Raw genomic sequence first — 26,972 nt, forward strand, 5'->3', positions numbered from 1 at the left:
GATATTGAGAAATAGACTGGGAAAATTTCAGAAGAAGCCATTATCTTTAAGACTATTTAACCATGCTGCATTTTGAAAGTGTTTTAGGAGAGCTCTCAACCATTCTAATAAATGACTCAAATAGAGATCCTCTTGTCACTTTAAGACTTTCTCCTCCAATTTTGGGAAGTCTGTCAGTCACCTTCTTCTAAGAGGAGTTTACTAATGACATAAGAAGGAGTTTACAAATGACATAAGAAGCCATTATCTTTAAGACTATTTAACCATGCTGCATTTTGAAAGTATTTTAGGAGAGCTCTCAACCATTCTAATTAACAACTCAAATAGAGACCTTCTTGTCACTTTAAAACTTTCTCTTCCAATTTTTGAAGTCTGTCACCTTCTTCTAAGAGGAATTTACAAATGACATGTGGACATCTAAGACAAAATGTGTCAGGATAGGATTATGACTAAGGAATTCAGATCAAAGACAGTTTCATGTGTAAGAACTGGTCATCGTCATATACTCACCATCTTTGGCTACATCACCAATGGGCACATTGTGTTTCTGTGACATATAGCCCAGAAAGGAGAAGATGACAAAGCCAGAAAAAAAACTTGTCAGGGAGTTGACAGAGGTAGTGATAATCGCATCTCTGGGAAAACACAAAACAAGTCATTATGAAGCAGAGGAAGATTATGGGAAGAGATGTAATTTTCAACTCATTATTTTTAATTTACTGGGACTTGAAGAAGTGGGGCTAAGGGGGAGGGCAGGGCCATCATTTAAGGCATTTTTGTAAAGGAGCCTGTTTTTTTCAGAATGAAAATGACCAATCTATCAACTCAGTGATTAACACAGTAGTTTCCTGCAAGCTTTTTTATCCAGAACAGCTCTCCTGTGTTTATAGTAACCCCACAGAAGACCAATACCAATCTCACCTCTAGGGACCTTTCTGATTGATGAATATGCTCAAGTGGGCATCTGCAAACAAGAGTCTGAGATGGTCAGGTTCTCATGGTCCTGTTTATTACTTAATAGGGGACAAATGAGGAACTCTTTTGCAGAACCTCCTTATCTTCAATGGCAAAAATTCATCAGTGTTTTGTTTTGTTTTTAAAGCAAAATTTGGGCTTAAAATAGGAAGGAAAAAAATTTCCCTAATCAATCTAGACCATGCAGCTTCCTCTATCCACTCTTTTGGGTCTTTTGTGGAAATGATATGAATAGAGGGAAAGAAAAGAAATTAGGAAAAAAGGTAGAAGGAAAGTAAGTGAAGGGAAGGATGAAGAGAAAAGAGGGAGAAAGAAAGCAGAAGTTTGCTCCATTTTGACTGCAACCTGGTCAGATGTTCAGGAGCTGAATCAATTGCAGTGTCAAAAGAAAAGGAAAAATAAAACTTCTTCTCCCTCCCGTAATTTGAGTATTAGATATAACCAGTCAACAACATGGAAGACTGGAAGTTTTTTCATTCTACCACAAAAACCAATTAAAATAAGAACTTGGCCAGCTATTGAGCATATTTCCCTGATTCACCAAATACTGATCATAAAAGAAAACCTGTGCCAAAAGACTTTTGTATTGCCAAATTTTGACCATTTGTATGTTTCTTAGAACAATGTATCATGGGCATATTAACTTTTTTTCAGGGTAATATACATTTTCTAGGTGAAGTTCAGTATAATTATTTGATAACTAAACTATAACTAAATAACTATACTACTTAGTGTAGTTATTTAGTCCTGTCTGACTCTATGACCCCATTTTAAGTTTTCTTAACAGGATACTAGAATGGTTTGCCATTTCCTTCTCCAGCTCATTTCATAGATGAGGAAACTAAGGTAAACAAAGTTTCATAAGTAACTTTGCTCAGGGTCATTTAGCTGGTATGTGTCTGAGGCCAGATTTGAACTCACTTTGGCTTTAATCCTGGCACTTTATCCACTGTACCACCAGTTAACTAATCTATATAATGCTTCTCTTTTTAAGTTGATTTATGTACAAACACACTCCCATATCGAAAAATAAAATTTCTATGACTTTCAGTTAATTTTACTTAGCTGATATATACAGAAAAAACTGTTTTATGACTTCATTTGGCCTCATATGTAGAAATCAAAGTATACGTAGATACATTTACAAAAATGACAATAAAAAGGAGACTTCTGGGAGTCAATTTAGTATAGTATCAAAGAATTATTCAGTTAAGTAGGTGATGAAGACAAATTGGAAACATAAACATTATTTAAAGCAATCAAAATGTCCAGAAATCAAGCTTTATTTTTTTCCCTGCTATTCATTTGGTCTTCCCATATTCCTGTGTATAGTATCTCTTTTGATACAAAAGAAGGTAAATAATCAGTCTATAAAGGTCAAAGACACCAGCTTAAAATCCCCGGGTTATTTTCAGTCAGATTCTTTGGTCAGTGAATTCATGTCAACAAGCTGCATGTTACCACTTTTTAAAAGGCAACACAGCCCAAAATTAGTTTACCTAAATGCTTCTGGGGAGAAAAGAAGAGAAAAGGGAAAGGATTTATTAAGCATTTGTTAAGTACCTATTGTATGCCACACAGTATGCTAACTGTTTTATAAAATTATCTCACTTGATCATCAGAGATATTATCTAATTTGATCTCATTTGAAAGAAGAAAAATTTAGTAACATGGTGATAAAAGGCAATCAGATTCCTTATTGTTCCCATTTACCGACTCATCCAGGGACAGGTTAGTGCTACAAAGAATTATTAAATGTTCTTTATAACATATATCAGATTTTCTTCTGCAGAAGTGAAGGTAGTAGATGAGAGTGTAAATAATAATTTAAAGATTATCTTTATAGCATGTTATGAATATATATTAAGCACTGTCCTTAATTTGGTATGTGCTTTCAATGAGCTTCAGATTTTCTAGTTTTATTCCTTGGGACTAAGATTGAATATTATTGATTTTAATTTCAGATTATATATTTTTTCATTTTTGACTTTGTACTCCCAGGATCTAGCATAGTTTCTGGCACACAGTAATTTAATAAATGTTTGTTGATTGATTGATTGGCATTTGATCACATTTCTGTGAATCAGAAAGGGAGTGAGGCAGAGAGGGGAAAACATTTAGCAATGACAAGAAGTGGAAGCTAAGATGATAGTATGGATCAGGGAGGTCACTTTTGTAGTCACTTAGTATAAGAAAAATGATCCCGACAGCATTATTGTTTTACATGAGATTATCATATTTATAATAGTCTTCAATAAAAGGTTAACTTAAGCTTAGAATCATTTGTTTAAGAAGATAGGGGAATATGTCAGATTTAAATTCCCCTTTTAGGTTCAAATCTTGCCTCTCTTTCTTGAAATCTATAACTTGGCCAAGCCTAATCTCTTTAGGCCTTAATTAAATCATTGTGTAAAATGAAGAAGTTAAACTATACAACCTCTGAGGTCCCTTTTAGTTCAAATATGATCCTGTGATCTAGAAGAGATAGTTTTGTTTAGTTGTGTCCAACTCTTTGTGACTCTATTTGGCATTTTCTTGGGAAAGATTCTGAAGTCAATTGCCATTTCCAGGTCATTTTATAGATGAGGAAACAGAAGCAAACCAGGTTGAGTGACTTGCCCCAGGGTCAAATAGCTAGTGTCTGAGTTCAAATTGGAACTCAGGAAGATGAATCTTCCTGATACAGAGCCAGTATTCTCCACTTATCCATCTAGCTGTCCTAGAAGAGCTTCCAATAAATATAATGATGCCAGACTGCTGACTACTATTAGGAGAAAACTTATCAAGAAAATGTGAGGGATTGAAAGTGATGATGTGGGAGGGATAGTAGAGGAAGATTGAATTTATAAAGAAAAAAATATATAGGTTTTAACGGAACTTTTCAATAAAATTTTCAATTCCAATACATGGTACTCTTAAGTGTCATCTAGAGTCATCAATTCTAGAAACATGAAAATCCTATGGAATTAGAGGGGTGATATCATTTTATTCTTTGTTTTACACATTTAATATGTGTATTTTAATTGACTTTAGACAAACATCCTTATTCTAATTTTAAGTTATTCAAAAAGATAGTGTAGGAGAATTGTACTGTGCAGTCCAAAAATTCATATGATAATATATTTCATATATTTCAATATGATTTATTTCTTTTGCAATTTTTTTATTTTATGTATTTAAAAACATTACTCTGAGGAATCCACCAGCTTACCTAAATCTATGATACACAAAAAGGGTAAATTGAAGGTCTAGTTTCTAAGTTTTATAAGCAGTTTTCCTTCTTGTCTTCCAGGCAAAGACTTCTGTATCAGTTATTTTAAAATCTCAATAAATAAATGACCCACCAGTTTATTATTCAAATACTTTCAAAGATAAGAGTTCAGAGCTTACCTATAACAGTTGTTAGTAAATTTATTGTAACTGGAGAATGCTATTAACACACCAAACCCAACACCAAGAGAGAAGCATATTTGAGTGGCAGCATCTATCCAAACCTACAAACAGATCCAGAACCAGATACACAAAAGAAGAGAAAGAGAGAGAGAGAGCAAGAAAGAGAGAAAGCTGTTATTAGAGATAATTGCAGGAAACTCATTCAGTCCAAAGATGAAAGATAAGAGTTGAATACAAGGTAATTTTGCAAATTACTGCTGCATGCATGCATGTACCCAATCCTGCCCCTCAGATTATTGTTTTCAGTAACCATGTTCTGAGTTCTTGCAGAGGGGAATTGTGCCTGGGTCCTGCGTCCTGTTCTTTCTTATGCAAAGTGGCATGAGTTTAGACTCAATTCATTATCAAAAAGAAAACAGTATTCAAAACATTATCAGTATCAATTTATACTTTAAGGAATAAATATTTCCTATAGCCCTAACATAAAAGAGAATATTCTTAAAAGAGGTATCTTTTCGGGATAATTTTAATTGCTGTTTTAACCCAATATGTCAATAAAGTGCTATTAAAAAGAGATTTCAAAAATAAAACTGTAATGCAATAACATCTGTAAGAATAGGAATTTATAAAACCCAGGTTACTCTGTCCATTCATAAATTGAATATACGTGTCCTAAAATCTTAATGAAATGCTTTTCTATGGCATCTTTAAGAAACAGAAAGTCCATGACTAAGCCTGGCTCAGAAGAGATATAAGCAGGAGTGCACTGGTAAATGTTTAACAACTATTTCTGGGAAGGGAGGTGATACATACACAGCCCACTTGAAAGTCTATTCTACAATATTAATACTTTCTTAAGCTTAAACAATAAACCAAATCCTGACTTGCAGGTTTTGCTGATTTCCAAAGTGCCTTTACAACCCATACTGAAAATTTAACAATTATCTCTGAGCTGGTTCTGGCATACCCTGAATATGATAATATACCCCTCTTAATTCTTTACAGAGTTGATGGACTGTGGATGTGGAGCATTGTATATAATGTTGAATTTGGTTGATGTGTTGGTTAGTTTTAGCTTTTTTTTTTAACTTTCCTTTTTTTATTCTTTGGATATTTGTTTTTGGATTTCCTTTTTTATTCTTTGGATATGAGGGTGTGTGGTGTGTGGATGTGTAGAGGGATATATCCAGAAATGAAGATGACATAAAAACAAAAAATAGTAATAAAAATATGTTTTTAAAAATCATTTAAGAAATATATAAAGCATTTTTCTAAAACCCAGGTTAGCTAGTACACAATCTTTTGGCTTATAATGACACTTTCCTTCCTTCTTTTGTATTCATTCTATTCCCGAAGAGATAGAAGCTATTTGTTTGAGCATCTTTTCTTTTCTGTCAAGTTGTTAGCTCTTTGAGGACAGCTACTGCTTTATATAAATATAGTCATATTTTCCCTATCTTGAATAAAATAGACCCTTTAATGCTATACTTAAGTGAAATGTCTATAGATATTGGATGAATATAAATGTCATGGATAAATTTCTATACTGACACAGTGAGTTGTATTACAAATATTCTCAAAAATTTGGTTCTAACCAAATACAGTGTATAGTAATCAATTCTTCATTATCCATATGAAGTTTGTTCTCATTCTCTATATCCGGGTTCTTAACTTGTTTGAGTCCTGGAGCCTTTTGGCCTTATGAAGCCTACAGACCTGTCTGGGAATAACATTTTTAAATACAAGCAATAAAATACATGGAATTACAAAGGAAATAATTTGCATTGGAATATAGTTCCAATTAAACCAAACCTAACCAAACAAAAACAAAGACAAGTTTACAGATCCCAGATTAAGAACTCTTGTTCTTGTTTGGAACTACTGTAAAACCATGCACACCCTTTGGTCCAACAATACTATTTCCAAAGAGATAATAAAAAATGGAAAAGGGCTTATACGTACAAAAATACTTATAGCAGCTCTTTTTGTGGCGACAAATAATTGGAAACTAAGGGGATGCCCATCAACTGGGAAATAGTTGAATAAGTTGTGGTATATGAATGTAATGGAATATTATTATGCTATAAGAAATAATGAGCCAGTTGATTTCAGAAAAACCTGGGAAGGCTTACATGAACTGATGCTGAGTGAAATGAGCAAAATCAAGAGAACATTGTATATAGTAACAAGAACACTGTGTGATGATCAATTGTGAAAGACTTAACTCTTCTCAGCAATACAGTGATCCAAAATAATTCTAAAAGACCTGTGATGGAAAATGCTATCTACATTTAGAGAAAGAACTATGGAATCTGAATGCAGATCAAAGTATATTATTTCCATTTAAATTTTTTTTTTCTTTTTTGTGGTTTTTCCTTTTGTTCTGATTCTTCTTTCAAAACATGCTAATGTGGAAAAGGTTTAAAATGATTGTACATGTATAATCTATATCAGATTTCTTGCTGTCTTAGGGAAGGAGGAAGGAAGGGAAGAAAAATGAAAAATCTAGAACTCAAAATCTTATAAAAATGAATGTTTGAAACTATCTTTGCATATAATTGAAAAAAACAAAACACAAGCAAAAAAAAAAAATTAAGAGGTCTTGCTCTTTGGACAGAGTTAACCCTGTGGTTGAGCCTTCTTCCTGATTTATCCTTTGCAGACAATTCTTTCCTGCCCTGATGCAACTACATAAAGCATACTTACTTTTCCTGCCCATCTACTGTGCTGACCTAAAAATGTATGAAATCCATTCAGTGAATAGAATGAATAGAAGACTGGGAAGGAAGAGGAGGAAGAGACCAGGAAGAACTTGGTAATAAATATTCTTTCAGCATTCTTTATAATTCTCCCTCATTTTATAATCCTAAACTCATGACTTTTCATTCTCTTCAGATAGAGAGGTCAATAATGAGGGGTGTTGAGCAGCAACTATGGGTTCAAAAGAGTCCTGATTATTCTCTGGAAAGGACCTATAACAGAAGTAATCCTTCTGCTCGCTGGATCCAAATTTACTTCACCCTCAATCCCTAAAGAGGGATGCAGAGACTAAGCATATTCCGTGTACCGGGGGTCAAGTTTATGACCTTCATCTGTTAAACAAGAATGGTAGTAGCATGATGGGGTGACTAACTGGTACTGTGGATAGTGTTGGTTTGGAGTCAGAAAGACTCAACTTCCTGAATTCAATTTTGTGTCACCCTGGGCCAGCCACTTAATCCTGTTTGTCTCAGTTTCCTCATTTGTAAAGTGAGCTGGAGATGGAAATGACAAACTACTCCAGTATCTTTGTTAAGAAAATCCCAAATGGGGTCACAAAGAATGTAACTTCTTTATTCATTACAAAATGCTGCCTTTATAGAGAAATTATTATGATAGTTGGGATGGTTGGTGAGATGTATTTATATTAATATAGTATCAATGGGATTAGAAAAGAGAGGATGGATGCAAATCAAGGTATGGATGTGGAATTGAGACATATTTAAAGCTATAAATGAATTTAATAACCATCTAGGCTTAACCCTTCATTTTATAAATGGTGAAATTGAGATTTAAAGAAATTGAGTCATGTGACAAAAGCCACACAGGAGCTAGGACTGAAACTTAAATCTTCTTACTCCAAATCCCAAATTATCTACAATGACTCTGGAAGATAATCCCAAATTATCTACAATGACTCTGGAAGATAATCCCAAATTATCTACAATGACTCAAGAATCTATGACTTTATTATTATTGGGTTCTATTCAGTTCTCAAAAGACTAGAAGATTTTGTGTGACCCTGGGCAAGTCACTTAACTCCAATTGCCTCAGCAAAAAAAAAAAAAAAAAAAGAAAGAAAGAAAGAAAGAAAGACTAGAGGATTCAATTACACTTATCAAAACCTCTCAGAAGTAATAAGGAGCAGTTAAATGATTGTTCTCATCAGATAAGAAATAAAGGAAGAAAGCTATCATTTCTTTTTCAAAAATATGAATTAATAGATGAGTCTCCATGGTCCCACCACTTTTCTCTTTCCTCTTCTTTCCCCCTTCTTCCCTCTTTTTCCCCCTCTGTTCTCTTTTTCCTTTCCTTTCTCCTTCTCATCTTCTTTCCACTTTCTTTCCTTTCTTCCTCTCTTTCCCTCTTTCACTCCTGATTATCCCTCTTCCTATTTTATTTTTCTTTCTCCCTCCACTTCATTTCCCCCCTTACCCTTTCTTCCCTTTCTTGTCTCCTTCTCCCCTTCTTCCTCTTAAGAGAGAGAACCAGGTATGATAGTAGATAGGACCTGGAACCAAGAAGACTTTGAATCCTACCTCAGTGATTTACTAGCTGGGCATGTAACCTAACCTCTTGGTCTCAGTCCTTATCTGTTCAGTGGGGATAGTAGTAACACCTATGGCTTTAGAACTATAATAGGGGGAAAATAAGGGAAAAAAGGGAAATAAGGAGAATTAGCAATGCCTAGCTTGACACTTTTCAATGCCAATCACAATCTGTTAGGCATCTTCCATGTGTATTCACAAGGACAAGTTTTTCTTCAAGTCTGGATTTTGAGAGGATCACTGGTCAACTCTTGTTTCTCTTTGACATTTCCAATTTCAGACTTATCTTCAGTTTTTGGCTGGGCTCACTCCTAGTCTTAAAAATGATAAAAATTTCTCCAGTTGTGTTTCCTTAAAGACTAAATTCAGAGAGCTAAAACTGAGGTTTAGGACATAGAGCATTTTTTTTTCAAAGGGCCTGCTTTACTGAAGTTGGGGCCAGCCAGGGCCTGGGGCCAGGGCTGCACTAGTGTGGCCTGCACCAAGATTGCATGCTGGACTCCTACCCTGGTGTCTGTCAAAGATATTTTCTGCTGAGCTTCTAAATTTTCTTGTGCTGGAAAATGTTCTATTTCAGTTTTTTTAGTGCTCTGATGCTCTAAAAATTTGTTTAGAGTTATTATTTAAAGGAATTTGGAGTGGTTTGGGAGAGATATTGGTGAGTTCCTGCCTTTACTCCATCATCTTAGCTCTATCACTCCTTCTGGGCCTTTTCTTTCAACATTCTTCCTTGTTAGGAAACCTAATCAGTACATTTTCCCAAATTTTAATTCTATAGGCTAAGTTTTAACTAGGCAAACATCATTTACCCAATTATCATCAAATAGCATTGGGTTCAAGTTGCCCCCAAGGGGCAGGAGAAGAAGGTGCCTTGGAGAAAAGAACTTTGTATTTGCTGAAATGCTCTGAAACTTTTTTGGCCTTTTCACAAGCAAAGGAACCATTTGAATCCTTACATCCCCTACTGCGGTTAAAAAAAACAACAACAACAAAAAAAAACAAACCCTACTTTGTTTTAGGTCCTTTTTAAAGAGCAAAAATGGTCCTCTCCAATCCCTTCCCTTTGTGAGATGAAGATGATCCCTTTCCAAAATGGATATTTTGGATAATTGGGATATATAGGGATATATTCCTATTAGTAATACAACCAGCAGAAACTAGATAGAAATTAGATCAATCAGAACACTTGTGAGGGATTTTGCTGCCATTCTAACATGAATAAGCATTGAAGCAGGAGAGGCTGGTTCCATTTTTTTGTGGACGTGAGAATGGTCACAGCTTTCTTTTGGGCAGAACTGGTATAGTTGCAGTGAAATAACTGAATGAAATGTCTTGAGGAAGAACAGACCCTTACTTTGCTGGCTATTCTTAGTGCTCTGCCCTGTGAGGTGACTGCCAAGGAAAGCAGCTTCAGAGGGTGAAGTGGTGGGTGGAGAACATGATAATTGTAGTGTGTCTGTATTTCCTATGTGCTACTATCATGTCTTATATTCTCTGGCTGTACTTGGTATCTGCCTTTTGGTCATTAATGTCAATCCAGACATAAAACAGAATGATTTTGTCAGCAAAAGTGTTCAGTATTGTAATGGAAGATAATCATATATATTTTTTAAAGCTAGCAGGAACAATCCTATCATTTTACAGATGAGAAAATTGAGGCCTAGAGTGGCTTAGTTTGTATCTAGATAGTCTAGATTCAAACTCAGATCCTTTGTCTCCAAATCTAGTGCCTTTTCTGCCTTTAATGTCTTTCCCAAGATCCAAATGAAAGAGGAATTCTCAATTGACAATGAGGTCTTTCATATGTTTTTTTCCTATGAATAATATTGAGCTAAATGCATCAAGTCCTAGGATATTATCAAGCCTTCTCTATGTGCTCAAAAGAGATTGCTTCAAGAATCCATTTTCTAGGATGAAAAATGCTTGTTGTCCAGATTAAGAATTGAAGTTGAATGATCAGTTCATTGAAGTCATGTAGTGGTACAAATATCCAAAACAGGCATTGCATATGGACATATGAATCATAGCCAAAATAAAACAAATGGATGAAAAGATGGCATTATATTTGTAAAATGAGCAGTGCTTTTTAACAACCACAGGCTGCTCCCCAGAATAAAAACACATCTTTAAAAAATATTCTCCCAGAAATGTTATACAGTTGAGAACCCTGGATTATCATAATCTTTGAAAGATCAAAGTTGCCCATAATCCAAAAAGTCACAGAGAAAAAATATAGAGTGTGGATAGGCTGCATCATTTTTCCAGTTATGCCCTATATTCAAAAAATGATAAAATATATATCAGGGAGCAAATATATAATCATAAAAAGGATGGGGCCTCATCTTGTTGAGCAAATGAGAGATAATAAGTGGAGAGAGCTTAAGTACTGCTTTGACTTATGTTAAATTGAAAAAGACAAGATGGACCACAGTATATTGGATAGGCCTTCTATGGAGAATTATAAATGAACATAAACAAGGTTCATATAAAATAAAGTAGAGCTGGATTTCAGTTTGAACTGAAAGAGGGCTTGCATTGCTGGGATCACTTCCCTTAAAGGAGGAAGGCAACTGATAGAGCAAGAGGGACAAAACATCAACTCATAATGATGGGGACTGTTTCCTGAAATCAAACTTGTCACAGCATCTTCCCCTACCTTACTGATGAGTTTACTAATAAACATGTTTCCCAGTAAAGGAAATAAGGCCAATGACACAGCGCTAGGCCTGGAGTCAGGAAGATTCATATTCGTAAATTCAAATTTGGGCTTAGCTATTTGCTATTAGTATCATCCTAGGTAAGCCACTTAATACTGTTTGCCTCAATGTCCTCATCTACAAAATAGGCTAGAGAAGGAAATGGCAGACTGCTTCAGCATCTTTTTTGAAGAAAATTCCAAATGGGGTCACAAACAGTGAAACAGTTCTTTATTCATTAGGCAACTTTTTTTAATTAAAAGAACCTACAGTAATGTGGTGTCATTGGGAACAATCAGTTGGATACAAGAGATATATCATAGAGGGAATTAAATAGGACTTAGTAAGTAAGTGATTGGATTTGAGACGTGAAGGAGAAGGAATATCTATAGATAATCATTATAAAGGGCTGAAACTCTTGAATTCATACATAAGCTGGACAACCGAGCATTTAAGGCTAACTACCAATTGGACAATACTCTAGTAGCATATGCTTGGAAAATGGCCCTTCCCACTATTCTGTGCTGGCTCGATCTGTTGGTGGAAACAGAGAATTTTAAGAGGGATTAGAGGGTGGAGTAAGACAAGCAAGAGAGCTACTTTTTGGCTGCTGAGAGAGAGAAAGAAGGTGTGGAGATTCCTGTGTCCATTCCCCTAACTGCTACCCCCAAAGACCAAGAATAAAGATTAAGGGCTTTTGTTTTCACTCCGGCTGATTCTAAGACATTCAGGGTGCTAACTCGGTCTTCACAAATCATGGCCTTTTCACTTATCTTTTTTTCTGAACCAAGGCCTTAGAATCAAGAAGACCTGAGCGAATGTACATCCTACCTTGGCATCCTGTAATTCTGGGCAAGTCACATTCTATAAAGGGAAGGTAACTTTTTAAGACCGAAAATTATGGATGAATTATCAGTCTGCTATGGTGAAGTGAGATTTCATAATGAAAGTCTCCTACACTGATGAAATCACATATATGTACCTATGTGTGGTACATTATACATTTGTTTACATGCACATGCTTGTATGCACAAATCTACATTTATATACATGTGCACCACATATATGTGTATATGCATGTGCATGTATATGATAAACATAAATATGTATATATAGACTTGTATCTGTTCAGAGCAAAATTTTAATTATCAAGTCCTGTCTTGTTTCCTCTAGTTTTACTAAATAATACTTCAGGAAAGACAACTTGCCCAGGATAGCTGTGGGGATTGAAAGGAGTAAAATCTTCTCAATCTAAGCCAAATAAGGACCTGAACTCATAAGAGAAGCAGCTTAGAGAGAATCAAAGGATTTCAAAGTTCAGACCTAACATGTTAGAAGGATTCTTTAGCTAGCCAATGAGTGTTACTAGTTGGAATCTATATCCTAAGAATTAAAAAAAAAGAATTTCTAGAGCTATACCTTACAGAACATGTAATCCCTTCATGCATAGCCAGTTTTTGTTCATATTTCTTGTGTGTGTGTGTGTGTGTGTGTGTGTGCTTCTCCAAATGTGTTCTTTGGTGATATATGTTTTTAATATATATCCTTTCCCTAACTCATGGGATATTAACTTATAGAAGAGCATATCTATGTATTTATATGGAGAAACTGTCCATCATTTTTCTCTTGTGTTTAAGTGTTTTTGCTATGGACTACTTGTCATCTAGCTGATCTTGTAAAGAAAACCCAACAATGGGCTCTTATGATCAACAATTCTGAATATCTGTTGATCCATAAGATCCTTCAAACCTGGATTCACTTCACTTTTTGTGAGCTTTGAAGGGAAAGCTGCTCTAAGAGCTACATTTGTATAGAAAGTTGTATTTATTTTGCTTCTAACACCTAATAATGGAAATAACAGTACTCTAGAGTTATGTGATTGTTTATAATGTTAACAAGATTACTAGGTAATTTATACAAGTTTATTTGCCAAAATGAGTCATTTACTAGTAATACCTTTTCCTGAACCAGCATTAATATGGATTAACAATACCTAGATGTTTGTGGAGAGCCTAAATTTACTAATGGATTATTTGGTTTAATACTTGTGATATTTTCTCTTTAAAGACTGTCACCACAATTTCTCCTTTCTGTGATCTCCTAGACTCTAAGGCACTTAAAGTTTCTAGCTCTTTTAAATAATTTATGATGGATTGCCTCTTATTATAACTCCCTATCCTTATGCCTTAGATACTCATTATCGTATGTTACTGTGGGGCAAGCATGGTGTCATATTTCTTTGAATTTCCTATCTAACCTGGTCTTTTGTGTATAACTGGTGTTCACCAAATACAACATGATGAAATAAATAACATACCATCATTCTGATTCCCTAATGAATCTTTAGCCGCAGAATAGATGAGTCTGACATAAACATTCTAGCTGATATAAAATGAATTCATAAATGAATAAAGAACACACACTCACAGATGCTTCACAGAGACGGTAGAAATCAACACTCAGGTAGGCTTTAATACCATCAATGGCTCCTGGAAGGGTGACCCCTCGTAATAGCAAGGCTGTGAGGACCACATATGGCATGGTGGCTGTAATCCATACCACCTGAATAGAAAATCATGATAATTATCCTTCTTCATTTTTGTTCTTGGTATCACTTTAGTTTCTCTCTCCTTTCCTCCTTACTTTCCTCCCTCCCTCCCTTGCTTCCTCCCTCTTCATCTCCCTCCCTCACTCTTCTCTCTCCTTCTCTTCCTCCTTCCCTCCCTTCAAGCCCCCCTCTCTCTCTCTGTTTCTCTCTGTTTCTGTCTCTCTGTCTCTGCCTCTGTATTACTCTCTCCCTTTTTCATACACACACACATGCATATCCACAAATACACATACATATATACATTATACAAGGAGTAAGTATAGTATGTTCTATGGGTATTGTATACTTACAAATTGAACTATTAAAAACAAGTAGGCACCAAATTTATGAGCATAATATACCAGAAAGCTTTAAAAAGGAAAAAAGTTTTTTATTGTGACTATTAAGATATCTAACATACCTGAAAAAGATAGAGAATTCAGCTCCATTAAGACAGTCAAATAAGAGCAACTATTTTCTCCTTTTATCTTGGCTCTCATGCTCTGCTCCAGATTTGGTACTCTCTGGACCTCATTCAGAGGCATAATTAGTTATTTGTTTTTTATAACTATAAATATTTTTGGAGGGGTTAAAGGTTTTTAAATTGATGTTTCTATAAATAACATGCTTAATCTCAAGCAATTAATCTTTAGCATTTCAACTTGCTTCCCCATATTTAGTAACTTCTTCAAAGTCTAGTGAAATTACTGACTTAATTTCAATAGATACATGCATCTTTCCACAAAAATGTGGAATTGTCTTTTGCTTACATTTTTGTTACTTTGATTTAAGAGTGTCAAAAGATATTTTTGATAAAATGGTTTGGTCAAGATCAGACCACAGATTTAATTTAAGCATTTATCCTCAGCATACAAAGTACAGGGTAATTTCTTAGCTCTCCCTTTAAAAGCTTGATGAATTTTTTGACTAAAGTAAGTATACAAGGTTACACTGGGCCCATTGTTTAAACCAGTCAGTCAACTAACATTTATTAAATTCCCACTATATACCAAGCACTGTGCTAAGCACTGGTGATACAAAAAAGCTCACTTTGTAAGAGAGGAAATAACATGAAAGTAGTAATGTAAAAATAGCATGTATATAGGGCAAATTGGAGATGATCTCAGAGAAAAAGCATTAAGAGTAAGAAGCAGTGGGAAAGACTTAGAAACTTTATCATAATTAAATGGTCTCTAACTCATCACTGGGAGGCTACTATATTCATTTGCAGATGGGGAAATTGAAGGGCATATCATAAATAAAATCACTAAAAACATTTGGTTCATAGACTAATAATTTGTAGCATTTTTATCTCCAAATATCTCTAAGCCATTTTTAATTTTAATAAAATCCTTATTAGATATGTCGCTGCATTAGATTTAGATCATCTCTCTCTTTCTCTCTCTCTCTCTCTCTATATATATATATATAAGGATATATATAATCTACATGTATATATCCCTATATATGTAGATTATATATCTATATATGTATATGGAAACATTCCAATTCAATTCAGTTATTTTATAAACCTATCTATCCAGAATATGATAAAAAGCTAGAGAATACACAAAAACAGGCCTTCCTGGCTCTAAGGTCAATGCTTGCTTACATTCTTTCTCATTTCCAAATACCATGATAATTTCCACAGGATGAAAATATTATTAGTGCAGTCATTAATTAGAGTCCTACTTTTTCTTTTGCTTGTAAAGGACTGCCATTGGTTTGCCTTAAATAAAGCATCCTTCCTTCATTAAAGCCATTGTTGCTTATTAACAAATGAGAATCTGTGTTAATTTTTATACTCAAATACATGAGTGGATGTGTGATCAATTCCAAAGAGGCAGAATATGATCCATCTTGTAAGATTTTTATTTTATCCTTACCAAAGATGGGCCACAAATATATAGGAGAGGGAGAAGGCATTCTTTCTTGACACTTTAAGGATATGAATGGACATAAAGGCTGACCACTAGTTATTTTTAGTTTGACTATAAGACCTGCCCAGCTTCTTTTTTTGGTCATATATTTCTTTGATGCTTTTACTTTGGTTCTTCTTAGTTGCTTGTTTTAAGACTTGCAGCTTGTTTCACCTACCACATATCTCTGCATTGCCCCAGGTGATACTCATTTTGAATTCTTTGGTGATTATAGTGTTCCATGACTCTGTGATATAATATCATTGGTAGAATATTTGTATTTATTTCTAGCCATATGAAAAAGTGCTCCAAGTCATTATTAATCAGAGAAATGCAAATTAAGACAACTCTGAGATACCACTACACACCTGTCACATTGGCTAGAATGACAGGGAAAGATGACGTGGAATGTTGGAGGGGATGTGGGAAAACTGGGACACTGATACATTGTTGGTGGAATTGTGAACACATCCAGCCATTCTGGAGAGCAATTTGGAACTATGTTCAAAAAGTTATCAAACTGTGCATGCCCTTTGATCTAGTAGTGTTATTACTGGGCTTATATCCCAAAAAGATTTTAAAGAAGGGAAAGGGATCTGTATGTGCACAAATGTTTGTGTCAGCCCTCTTTGTAGTGGCCAGAAACTGGAAACTGAGTAGATGCCCATCAACTGGAAAATGTCTGAATAAGTTGTGGTATATGAATATTATGGAATGTTATTGTTCTGTAAGAAATGACCAGCAGGATGATTTCAGAAAGGCCTGGAGAGACTTACATGAACTGATGCTAAGTGAAATGAGCAGGACCAGGAGATCATTATATACTTTAACAACAATACTATATGATGATCAATTCTGATGGACGTGGCCCTCTTCAGCAATGAGATGAACCAAATCAGTTCCAATGGAGCAGTAATGAACTGATCCAGCTACACCCAGCGAAAGAACTCTGGGAGATGACTAAGACCCACCACATAGAATTCCCAATCCCTCTATTTTTGTCCACCTACACTTTTGATTTCCTTCACTTTCCTTTTGATAGTGCAGTTGTACACTATTTCAGAGTATGATTCCTTTTGTACAGCAAAATAATTGTTTGGACATGTATACATATATTGTATTTAACTTATATTTCAACACATTTAACATGTATTGGTCAACCTGCCATTTGGGGGACGGGTGAGGGGAAGGAGGGGAAAAGTTGGAACAAAAGGTCTTGCAATTGTCAATGCTGAAAAATTATCTATGCATATATCTTGTAAATAAAAAGACATATAGATAGATAGATAGATAGATAGATAGATAGATAGGTAGATAAAAGGTTGATCTTTGTTTCAAGGAGAAATTTGGGATCATTAAAGGAGGTTTGCAGTTTCCCAAAAGTAATCCATTTCAAAGTTTCTTAAACTGAATGGGGAGATTGCAGAATTATAAGTTATTATCAGTAAATATTTGATTTGTATATCTATTATATATGACCATGTAAAAGTTTATTGGGTAAAAATGAGTTATGAGTAGAAAAAATTTAAGAAGCCTTTATCTAGCCTGCTCTCTTCTTTCTACTTAATTATAGGCCCCAGATATGATCCATTTGTAATGCTTATGCAAGATAAATATGCTAATTGGTAAGTTATAGAGGTTGATCATCATAAAACTTCATAACCTAGACAACAGATATTATCTCTATGGATAGTTAGGTAAAATTCTTTCATTTCTATAGGTATGTTTTTATTTTACATGTTTTTCATTTCAGAGGTACAGATTCAACCAACTCTTTCTTATACTGACATCTATAATGTAGTCCCACTTAAACTAATGAATAATAGAAAACAATACTGAATCCTGGCTCTGATTGTTACTATACTGTTACTATCAAAAACAAATTGAGTTTATGTGCATCTTTGACTCCATAATATCTAGCTGTCAATGAGCTTTACCTTCCCAGATGTCTTCACTCCCTTCCATAAGCTGAAATAAAGCAGCACAATTACTACAACCAAGCAGGAGGTTAGCTGCCATCGAGGAAGGCCCAAATCATCAATTCCTTTGCTTTGGTGAAGATGCAACACTCCCCGTCTGAAAAAATCAGGAGAAAGATTGTATACAATTCTATTACTTCTACATAGGCAAAATGAAGGATCTAGAGTCAGGTGACTAAGATATTTAACCTTATCTTTGGTATTTAATGATTGCATGAAATTTCAACAAATCACTCTTTGGGTCCCACTTTCCTCATTTACAATAAACCTGATTGGCTCCAAAGAAGAGATATGAAAAGATTTCCCCCATAGTTTCATTGTAGAACTGGGAAACTGTATATGGGAAGTACAATGCTTCATATTTTTTAGTTTTAGTAAACTTTTTCTCTTTCTTTTTTTAATAATTTGTTTTAATGGAATGTTTTCTAGGAAGAGAAGGGATGTATTAGGAAATATGCATTTCCATGCTATAACTAAAAGCACTACTATAAATATTTTTGTACAAATAAATTTTCCCTTCCATCTTTACTGGATCAAAAAGTGGTCTTGGTTTAATGCTTAGGAGGATTTAGCTACAAACTATCTTCCAGAATAGTTGGACTAATTCTCGATTCTCTTTTTACTATATCACAGGACAGGGATACCATGATTACTAAGATTACATCTCTAAAACATCAGAAGGTCTTGGGGAAATAAGTATATAGCATTCTCTTTCTCTTTGTATATACATACAAACACATTCATATATAGATATATAGTATACAATTGTTACCATCATACAGATAGGAGCACTGCATGCATTCTGCTTCCTCTATTTAGAATTGGGAACCCAACTATAAATATTGAAAATTTTCAAGTTTCTTCTCTTCTTTACCTTCTCCTCAGTAGCTATCTGTTTATTTACCCCCATAGTGAGGCATATGCATAGAGCATATGTTGGCTTAGATCAATGCCAGTGTGAAATGGAAGCTCATAGAAGCCTTTGCCATTTGTTACCTCTATAACTTTGGACAAGACCTTTAATCTTTCAGGAACTCAATTCCCTCATCTACAAAGTTAGAGGCCTGGATTAGATTTCCTTTAAGACCTCTCAGGCTTCCAAAGCTATGATACAAAATTCAGTGATTTTACCATGAGTTTACCACACAATTAGTAAAGTGTCAATATTTGATCCCATGTTTCTTCTGATTCCTGATGAGCACTCTTTCCATTACACCTTTACTTAACATTAATTTATCATTGGCTAATTGTACTGTTGGGATAGCTAGGTTGTGCAATGGATAGAGCACTGAGGGATGCAATGGAGAAGGGAATGACAAACCTCTCCAGAATCTTTGCTAAAAAGTCCATGGAGTCACAAAGTCAGATATGACAACAAAGACAAAAATACTGGGAATACAAAGACAAAAGTAAATAGTGTTTACCTTCAAGACATTTATTTATTATTGGCTAAATGCATTGTTGGGACAGCTAGGTTGTGCAATGGATAGAGCACTGAGGAATGCAATGAACAAGAGAATGATAAATCACTAATGACCTCATGAATAAGTCCATGGAGTCACAAAGTCAGATATGATAACTAAGACAAAAACACTGGGAATACAAAGACAAAACTAAACAATTTTTGCCTTCGACATATTTATTTATTATTGACTAAATGCACTGATGGGACACCTAAGTTGTGCAATAGATAAAGCATTGAGGGCTGCAATGGAGAAGCGAATAACAAACCACTCCAGAATCTTTGCTAAGAAGATCTCATGGATAAGTCCATGGAGTCACAAAGTCACATTTGAAAACAAAGACAAAGTACTGGGAATACAAAGACAAAAGTAAATAGTGTTTGCTTTCAAGAATATTAGATTTTATTGTGGAATAAGGCACTGGAAGCCTGGAGGAATCAGAAAAGGCTTTATGCAGAAGGTGTTACTTTTACCAATTGGAAATGATTAGCAATTCTGTCATGTTGCCTCTTACTAAGACTAATACTGACTCAGAAACAGTTATAAACACTTATTTCAGCTTCTCTTTTGATCTCTCTGCTGTGCTTACCTATCTTTACATGATTTAGGTCAACTAAAATGAAAATTTGCTTAAGAAAATATCTGATGTATTTTTATGATTTCTCCCCCGAAATGGTGTTCAATGAGTGTGCAGGCTCTTTAATTACATAATTGGTCAGTCTTGTTCATCAAACATTGCAATGAAAGAGAAGAACATCATAGTGACTTTTGTATAAGCATGCATGTGAATGATGCAATTGACCAACATGACATATGGCCATTCATCTATTTGCCAAAGGAATATTCAAAAGAATACACTGATCACCCCCGAAAGAGACCCCAAAATGGAAATTCCAAGGAATATTATAGACAAATTCCAGAAGTATCAGATCAAGGAGAAAATACTGCAAACAGCCAGGAAGAAAAATTCAAATATCAAGAAGCCATATTTCAGGATTACCTAGGACCTAAGCAGTTTCTACATTAAAGGATCAGAGGACCTGGAGTATAATATTCTGGAAAGCAAAGGAGCTTGGACTACAACCAAGAATCAATGACCCAGCAAAATTTAACATTATCATTCAGGGGGAAAGATGTACATTCAATGAAACAGGAGATTTTCAATTATTTCTGATGAAAATACCAGAAATGAACAGAAAATTTGATTTTCAAATACAAAATACAAGAGAAGCAGATTTTTTTCAGAAAACCCTGGAGAGACTTGCATAAACTAATGTTGAGTGAAGTAAGCAGAATCATGAGGACATTTTACACATTTACACAAGATTATGTGGTGATCAACTGTGATGGACTTGACTCTTCTTGGAAATGGAGTGATTCAAGACAATTCCAATAGACTTGGAATGGAAAATGCCATCTGCATACAGGGAGAGAACTGAGGACACTGAATGTGATTTGAAGCATAGTATTTTTCCTTTCCCCTTTTGTTTGTTTGTGTTTTTTCTCTTTCATGTTTTTTTTCCCCCTTTTGGTCTGATTTTTCTTGCACAACATGGCAAATATGGAAATATTTAAAAGGACTACACATGTTTAACCTATATCAGATTGCTTGCTGTCTTAGGGAGGGGAAGAGTTAAGGGAGGGAGGGAGAAATATTTGGAATACAGGGTCTTACATCCCTTACACAGGGATGAATGTTGAAAACTATCTTTACATATATTTGGAACAATAAGATAGTATTGAGAAAAAAGTGCAACTGTTGACGATCAAAAAAACAAAAACAAAAAAGAAAAATATGATTTTCCTTCACTTCTTTTTCTTTGAATGTCTTGAAATGGGGGGACTGAGGGGAAATTATATAAACATGTACATATATTTTTCAAAAGATGATTAAGCAAAACACCAAATATGGTTATATAAGAACACAACAGTGATTTTTCATGTTTTTTCTGGAGTTAATAGCATAGCTTCTTTGTTTAATATAATGATTTTCTCCAGCTGTCACAGAAATAACAAATAAATTATGGGGATTTTAAAAATCAGGGCAAATGAAAGTTGTTTGTTTTTTCGTTTTGAAAATTTCATAGCAATCCTTGAATAAACTCCAGGGAGAAGTGTTGTCACCCTAAGATTGGGAAATTATTGACATATATACATATATGTTTATTTCTACTGCTTCCAATATGGTAATAATAGCTCTATGTCTCATTAGTAGTATAGTAACTAACCATATAAATTAGAAGATCCAGGATTTAAATGAAATCAAATCAGCCCACACATTTACAAAATCTGGTTGGCTTTAAATAAATTTAATAAACATGACCTTTCAAGTCTTTTGATTAGATTTTCATGTGAATTTGTAAACATGGAGGAATCTGGTAGAAATAAGCTGCTGTTCTGTTAACATAAACTATTGTTCCAGAAGTCTCTCTATAAAGGATCAGGATAAACATCACTTCAATATCCCTAAATCAATGTAAGTTAACTCTACTGTAGAGAGCACAACTCTTTTGGGTTGGCTATAATGTTTGAATGTCAAATGTAGTTTTGTCAAAAAAAGAAAAAAAGATTTTATGGAGAACTCACACAGGGCAAGGGCTCACAAGGTGGTCAGAAAAAGTGATACAATGACACTCTCTAGGTATCTCTTAAGAATTTTAGAATCTATTGTATGAAATAGGAGACATTAGCACAAGGCTGCCCAGCATGGTGTGCCCTCATAGAGAAGGTGCTCTATTCTATGAGCAAAGCAGAATTGAATTAGCCCAAAAGAAAGACAAGATACACAAAATTAGAGAAGCTACCCCAAATGTTCATATGGACTATTTGTGTTTGACCTGTGGCAGAGCATTTCAAGCCCATATTGGTCTAAGCAGCCACTGCTGAACACACTGTAGCTCAATTCTCACATAGTGATGTCATTTTGGCCCCCTTTGAGAACAAAGGACAACAACTATTCAAGCAACCAGTGAGTATTTAGCATGCATTTACCATGTTCTAGGTACTGAGATAAGCTATGGGGATATAAATAAAATGAAAACATGGCTTTTCCACTCAAAAAGCTCATATTCAATGGGAGAGATAACATTTAAATAACTATGTACAGATGAAATCTATAAAATGTAAAAGGAAGTAATCCCAGAGGGAAAGTACTAGCAGCTGGGTGATAGAAAAGAAGAAAACAGAGGAAAAGCTTTCTGCAGAAGGTGTGATTTGGACTATCTTTCAGGAAGTCACAGAAGCCAGGAAGCAGAGGTGAGAAGAGAGAGAATTCCAGCCAATGCAAATTCAGATAGCCAGAAGATGGAACATAGTATCAGAGATAATAGAATACATGGTGAGGAATGAAGTATATAAGAAGAATGGAAAACTTTGAAAGCAGCCAGATTGGGAAGGGTTTTATATAACAAAAAAAGATTTTTACATTTGATTCTGGAAGTAATAGGGGCCATTGAAATTTTTGGAGTAGGGTATGACAGTCAGACTTACACTTTAATAAAATGACTTTGGCAGGATAATAGACATGAGGGGGAGAGACTCTGGGCCAGGAGACTAATCAGAATAATATTACAATAATACAGGGCCATCATAGTGAAGGCCATTGAAACCATTTACATAAAAGTAAGTTTATTTCCTCATATAAATGCTTATTCCCTTTCTGCCCATGCTCAGGTATTGTTTGAATAAACTGGCAGTATGAGAATAAAATCAGTCCTTTAGAAGTAAAAATGTTCATATAATTTAATATCCTCTCTCTCAAAACCCAGCAGAGGTGAGATAACCACATACTAGTGCCCTGCTCTAATAAAAATTTGTAAAACAATCAGCTGAAAAAGAGGAAGCAACCAAAGCATGAAGAGAATACTTCATTTATGTTCAGTGTTCCTCCATTGTCTCCCCCCGCCACACACATACACCTCATTTCATGCTAGAAAAGATGTTACCTTGAGTGAAATTTTTTAAGAGATTAATTCTCTTGATACATCCTGTGAAGTGATCAGATTTTCTCAGTCTTAGCCCTTGCCTTCCCTTGACTTCTATGCAGTATTTGATACTATTGACTACAACTTGATAATCTGGATACCCTGCTCTCTTCTGATTCTCTCCTTCCTATTTAACACCTCACTTTCCTTTACATATTTATTTTTTTTCTTCTGAACTCTAGTGTGGAAGTCCATCAATACTCCATCTTGAATCTGTTCTCTTCTTTCTCTATCCTTCTTTGGTTGTCTAAAACTCAATATGCTCCAAATTGAACTCATCATTTCTCCTTTCCTTCCCCCACAAAGTCTTCTCCTTCTTTCAACTTCTCAATTTCTTTTAAAGCCTTTGCAGTCTAAAGGCATTATAGAAAATGAATAATGAATTCCTTAACTAGTCTCTTAGACTCTGGAGAAATATGAGTTATTTCTGCCACCAGCTTATTCAGTCTTGAAACCTCAGTCATCTGTCACTTTTCCCTTTTGTCTCTCTCTGATCCAATGCTTCAGGGAGCCTCAGAAGAAGATCTTTTTGTTTCTCCCTTCCAATCTTCTCCCTAATATATCTTAGCTTTATCTTTCATTGATCTTCAGCTTCTCCTCCTATGCCTCTGATCTCTATCTACCTCATCACAATAGCCTTCTCTCATCCAGAAAGTTCATTTTACTCTGAAGCCTCCTCTTCATCCAGGTACAATTAAAAAGTACTCTGCCTTTGGAACCCCTTTTATGTTTGGTGGGATCCTTCAAGAACATCCAGTTAAAGGAATATATCAAGGCCAGCCATGTCTTTACTCTTTACCAAGTTCCACTCTTGTCTCTCCAGACTTTTTCTACTATACCCCTATGTGAGCACCTTCTCTATGGGACTTTCTTTTGAGCTTTCTTTTATGTGTTGTATTCCCATTAGAGGAGGGCAAGAATTATGTTTTTATTTGTATTTGTATGAATTAGAGACAATTTTGGTTAATAGTCTCAAATGGTCTTCTAGGCCAGCAAATAAGTGGAAAATAGAGATTTGAGTGTGGTTTGTTTCTTTTTTTTATTTATCCATACTCTGAAGTGAAGAACTAATGGACCATAGTCATTAGATAAGAAACAACAAGAAGAAATAGAAATTATCTTTCAACTCTGGAGGGCATGTGCTTATTATATCTTACATAATATGCAACTCACATGTATACATGGCACACATAAAATGCATGTATATATAGCATTTGAGAAATCACAAGTACATACAATATATCATGCATCAGTGGTATTTTCCATGAATTAAATGTCTACAAGAGGAGTCATCCTAAGACGAAAGAAACACTTTCTAAATACATAGAGGTAAATAATTCCAACAAAAAGAAAAAGTGAAAGTTGTCTGAAGAGACCAATAAGTATACCCAGAGAATTTTTCAATCAACTTAAATTTTTAAAAAAAGGAATGTACAAATGATGAAAATAAAGTCAGGTAACAAAAGAACAGATATAAAAACATTCCACAGTCTTGTGAAAATAGTATCATGAATGCTAAAAGTTCAGAATGATCTGAAGGATTAACTGTGCTTCCCAAAATAAAAGTCGTTTTTAAAAAAAAAAAAAAAACTTTATTGAAAGGAGGATAAAAGAATTGATATTACCTTTCATTTGGAGTAGATGGGATAACTTCCAACAAGCAGAAGGTAAAGCTACTAAATTATTTTACTTCTGTTTTCTCTAGCAAAGAGAATGACCTTTATACTGGAAATGATAGAACACAAATGTCTCAATAGGGAGCTTATATCCAAGATAAGTAAGGAGACAGTAAGAAACCCTATTGATGCCCTTGACATCTTTAAGTCACTGATTTAGGTGATATCTGATTTAAGATGTGTTACATCTTTAAAAAACTGGCAAAAGTGGTTGCTGAGTCATTTTCAATAATACTTGAGTTTGTGGAAAACAAAAAAGGTAACTGATTTTCAAAGAAGTGAAGAAATTAATAAAAAAATTATAGAGTACTGATTTTGGCTAGATTTCCTAGGAAAACTCTAGCATGGATCATTACAAGGATGATTAGTGAACATTTTGAAAAGATAGTTGTGATTACATAAAAGGTACCATGGCTTCATCAAGAACAATTCATTCCAGATTAACATCATCCCTTTTTTCTTTTCTTTTCAGGTTTGTTGAATTGGTAGATAAAAGGAATTCTGTGGCCATAGTCCATCTAGATTTTAGCAAATCATTTCATAAAATATCTCATGCTCTTCTTGTAAAAAAGATGGAGAGATGTGGCATGGATTATATATTTGGATTATATATTTAGAAGCATCCAGAATTGGTTGAAGGGCAACACCCAAAGAGTAGTATTTTTTTCTAAATTAAAATTTTTAAATTATCAAACATTTATTTTTCTCCTCCTTACTTTCCATCTCCCTCCCCCAACTTTACCAGGAAAAAAACCAAAACCAAAACCAAAATACTTTTAATAAATAGGAAATCAAGCATAAAAAATTCCCATGTTGGTCATGTTCCAAAATGTATTTGCATATTAGTCCATCATGACTCTATCAAGAGGTAAGTCTCATTCTTAATTAGTAGTCCTCTGGAATGAAAGTTAATCATTGTGTTGATCAGAGTTCCAAAAGTAGTTGTAAATGATTTGAGTATTAATGTGGAAAGCAATCTTCAGTCAGGATCCATAGGGATATGAGCTTGGCCTTGTTCTGTTTAACATTTTGATCAATGACTTGGATATATTTTAATACAACTGACAAATCACACAAATCTAAGAGGGATAGCTAACATATTATATGACAGAAATATGATCTGAAAGGATCTGGACAAATTGAAATATTGGACTACATCTAATAAGAGGAAATTCAATATAGATAGCTAAAGTAATAATAGATAGCTAAATGTAAAGCTTTACATGGCTAAAAAACTCAAAAAACCCAAAACAAAACAACTAAAAATTCCTAAACATAGAAGTGGGGTAGGTAAAGTTCAATATCAATCAGTATGAATAGGTTTAAGTGAGTTGTAAATCCAGTATGAGTCATTAGCGTGATTAGGCAGTGTTAAAAAAGAAGAAGAAGAAAGCAAGCAAGGAAAGAAGGAACCAAGGAAGGAAGAAAGGAAGCAAAGAAAGAAAGAAGGAAAAGAAGGAGGAAGGGAGGAAGGAAGGGAAGGAGGGAGGGAGGAAGGAAGGGAGGGAGAGAGAGAAGGAGACAGGAAGAGAGGGAGGAAGGGAAGAAGAGAGGGAGGAAGGGAGGGAGGAAGGGAGGGAGGAAGAGAGGGAGAAAGAGAGGGAAGGAAGGAGGGAGGAAGAAAGAGAGGGAGGAAGGGAGGGAGGCAAGAAGAGAGGGAAGGAGGGAGGGAGAGAAGGAAAGAGGAAGAGAAGGAGGGAAGGAGGAAATAACAAATGTCATCTTGAATTTTATTTTAAAAAGTCATAGTTTCTAGGAATAAAGAAGTGGTGCCCTGAATTCTACCCTAAGCAGGCCACATCTGTTGCTATTATAACTTGAAGAGATTTCATCATATTTTTCTAAAAGTGGTCAAATGGCTGAGAGTTCACCCTGTCTTTAAACAGGTATATAGCTCAATTTTGTCCCCTGGCTCTCTGTTGTAAAATCTGAAGTGAAAGCATTGTCATATGGCTTTGTACTATTTTATGCAAAGTGGACAATAAATAAAAAAT

General features: G+C 34.7%; 1 protein-coding gene across 2 annotated transcripts in view; it reads right to left on the reverse strand.

Moving 5' to 3' along the window:
• Positions 1–26,972, reverse strand: part of SLC6A3 (solute carrier family 6 member 3) — a 91,841-nt gene that overhangs the window by 36,912 nt on the left and 27,957 nt on the right. For both annotated transcript variants that reach the window (XM_031946102.1, XM_023495895.2), the window contains exons 5-8: positions 17,815–17,953; positions 13,799–13,933; positions 4,366–4,469; positions 511–635 (exon numbers count right to left, since the gene is read on the reverse strand). In XM_031946102.1, coding sequence (XP_031801962.1) covers positions 511–635; positions 4,366–4,469; positions 13,799–13,933; positions 17,815–17,953 — 503 coding nt within the window. The remainder of the gene's footprint in view (positions 1–510; positions 636–4,365; positions 4,470–13,798; positions 13,934–17,814; positions 17,954–26,972) is intronic.

This window comes from Sarcophilus harrisii, chromosome 1 (genome assembly GCF_902635505.1).
Source record: "Sarcophilus harrisii chromosome 1, mSarHar1.11, whole genome shotgun sequence".
In the NCBI taxonomy this organism is placed as follows: domain Eukaryota; kingdom Metazoa; phylum Chordata; class Mammalia; order Dasyuromorphia; family Dasyuridae; genus Sarcophilus; species Sarcophilus harrisii.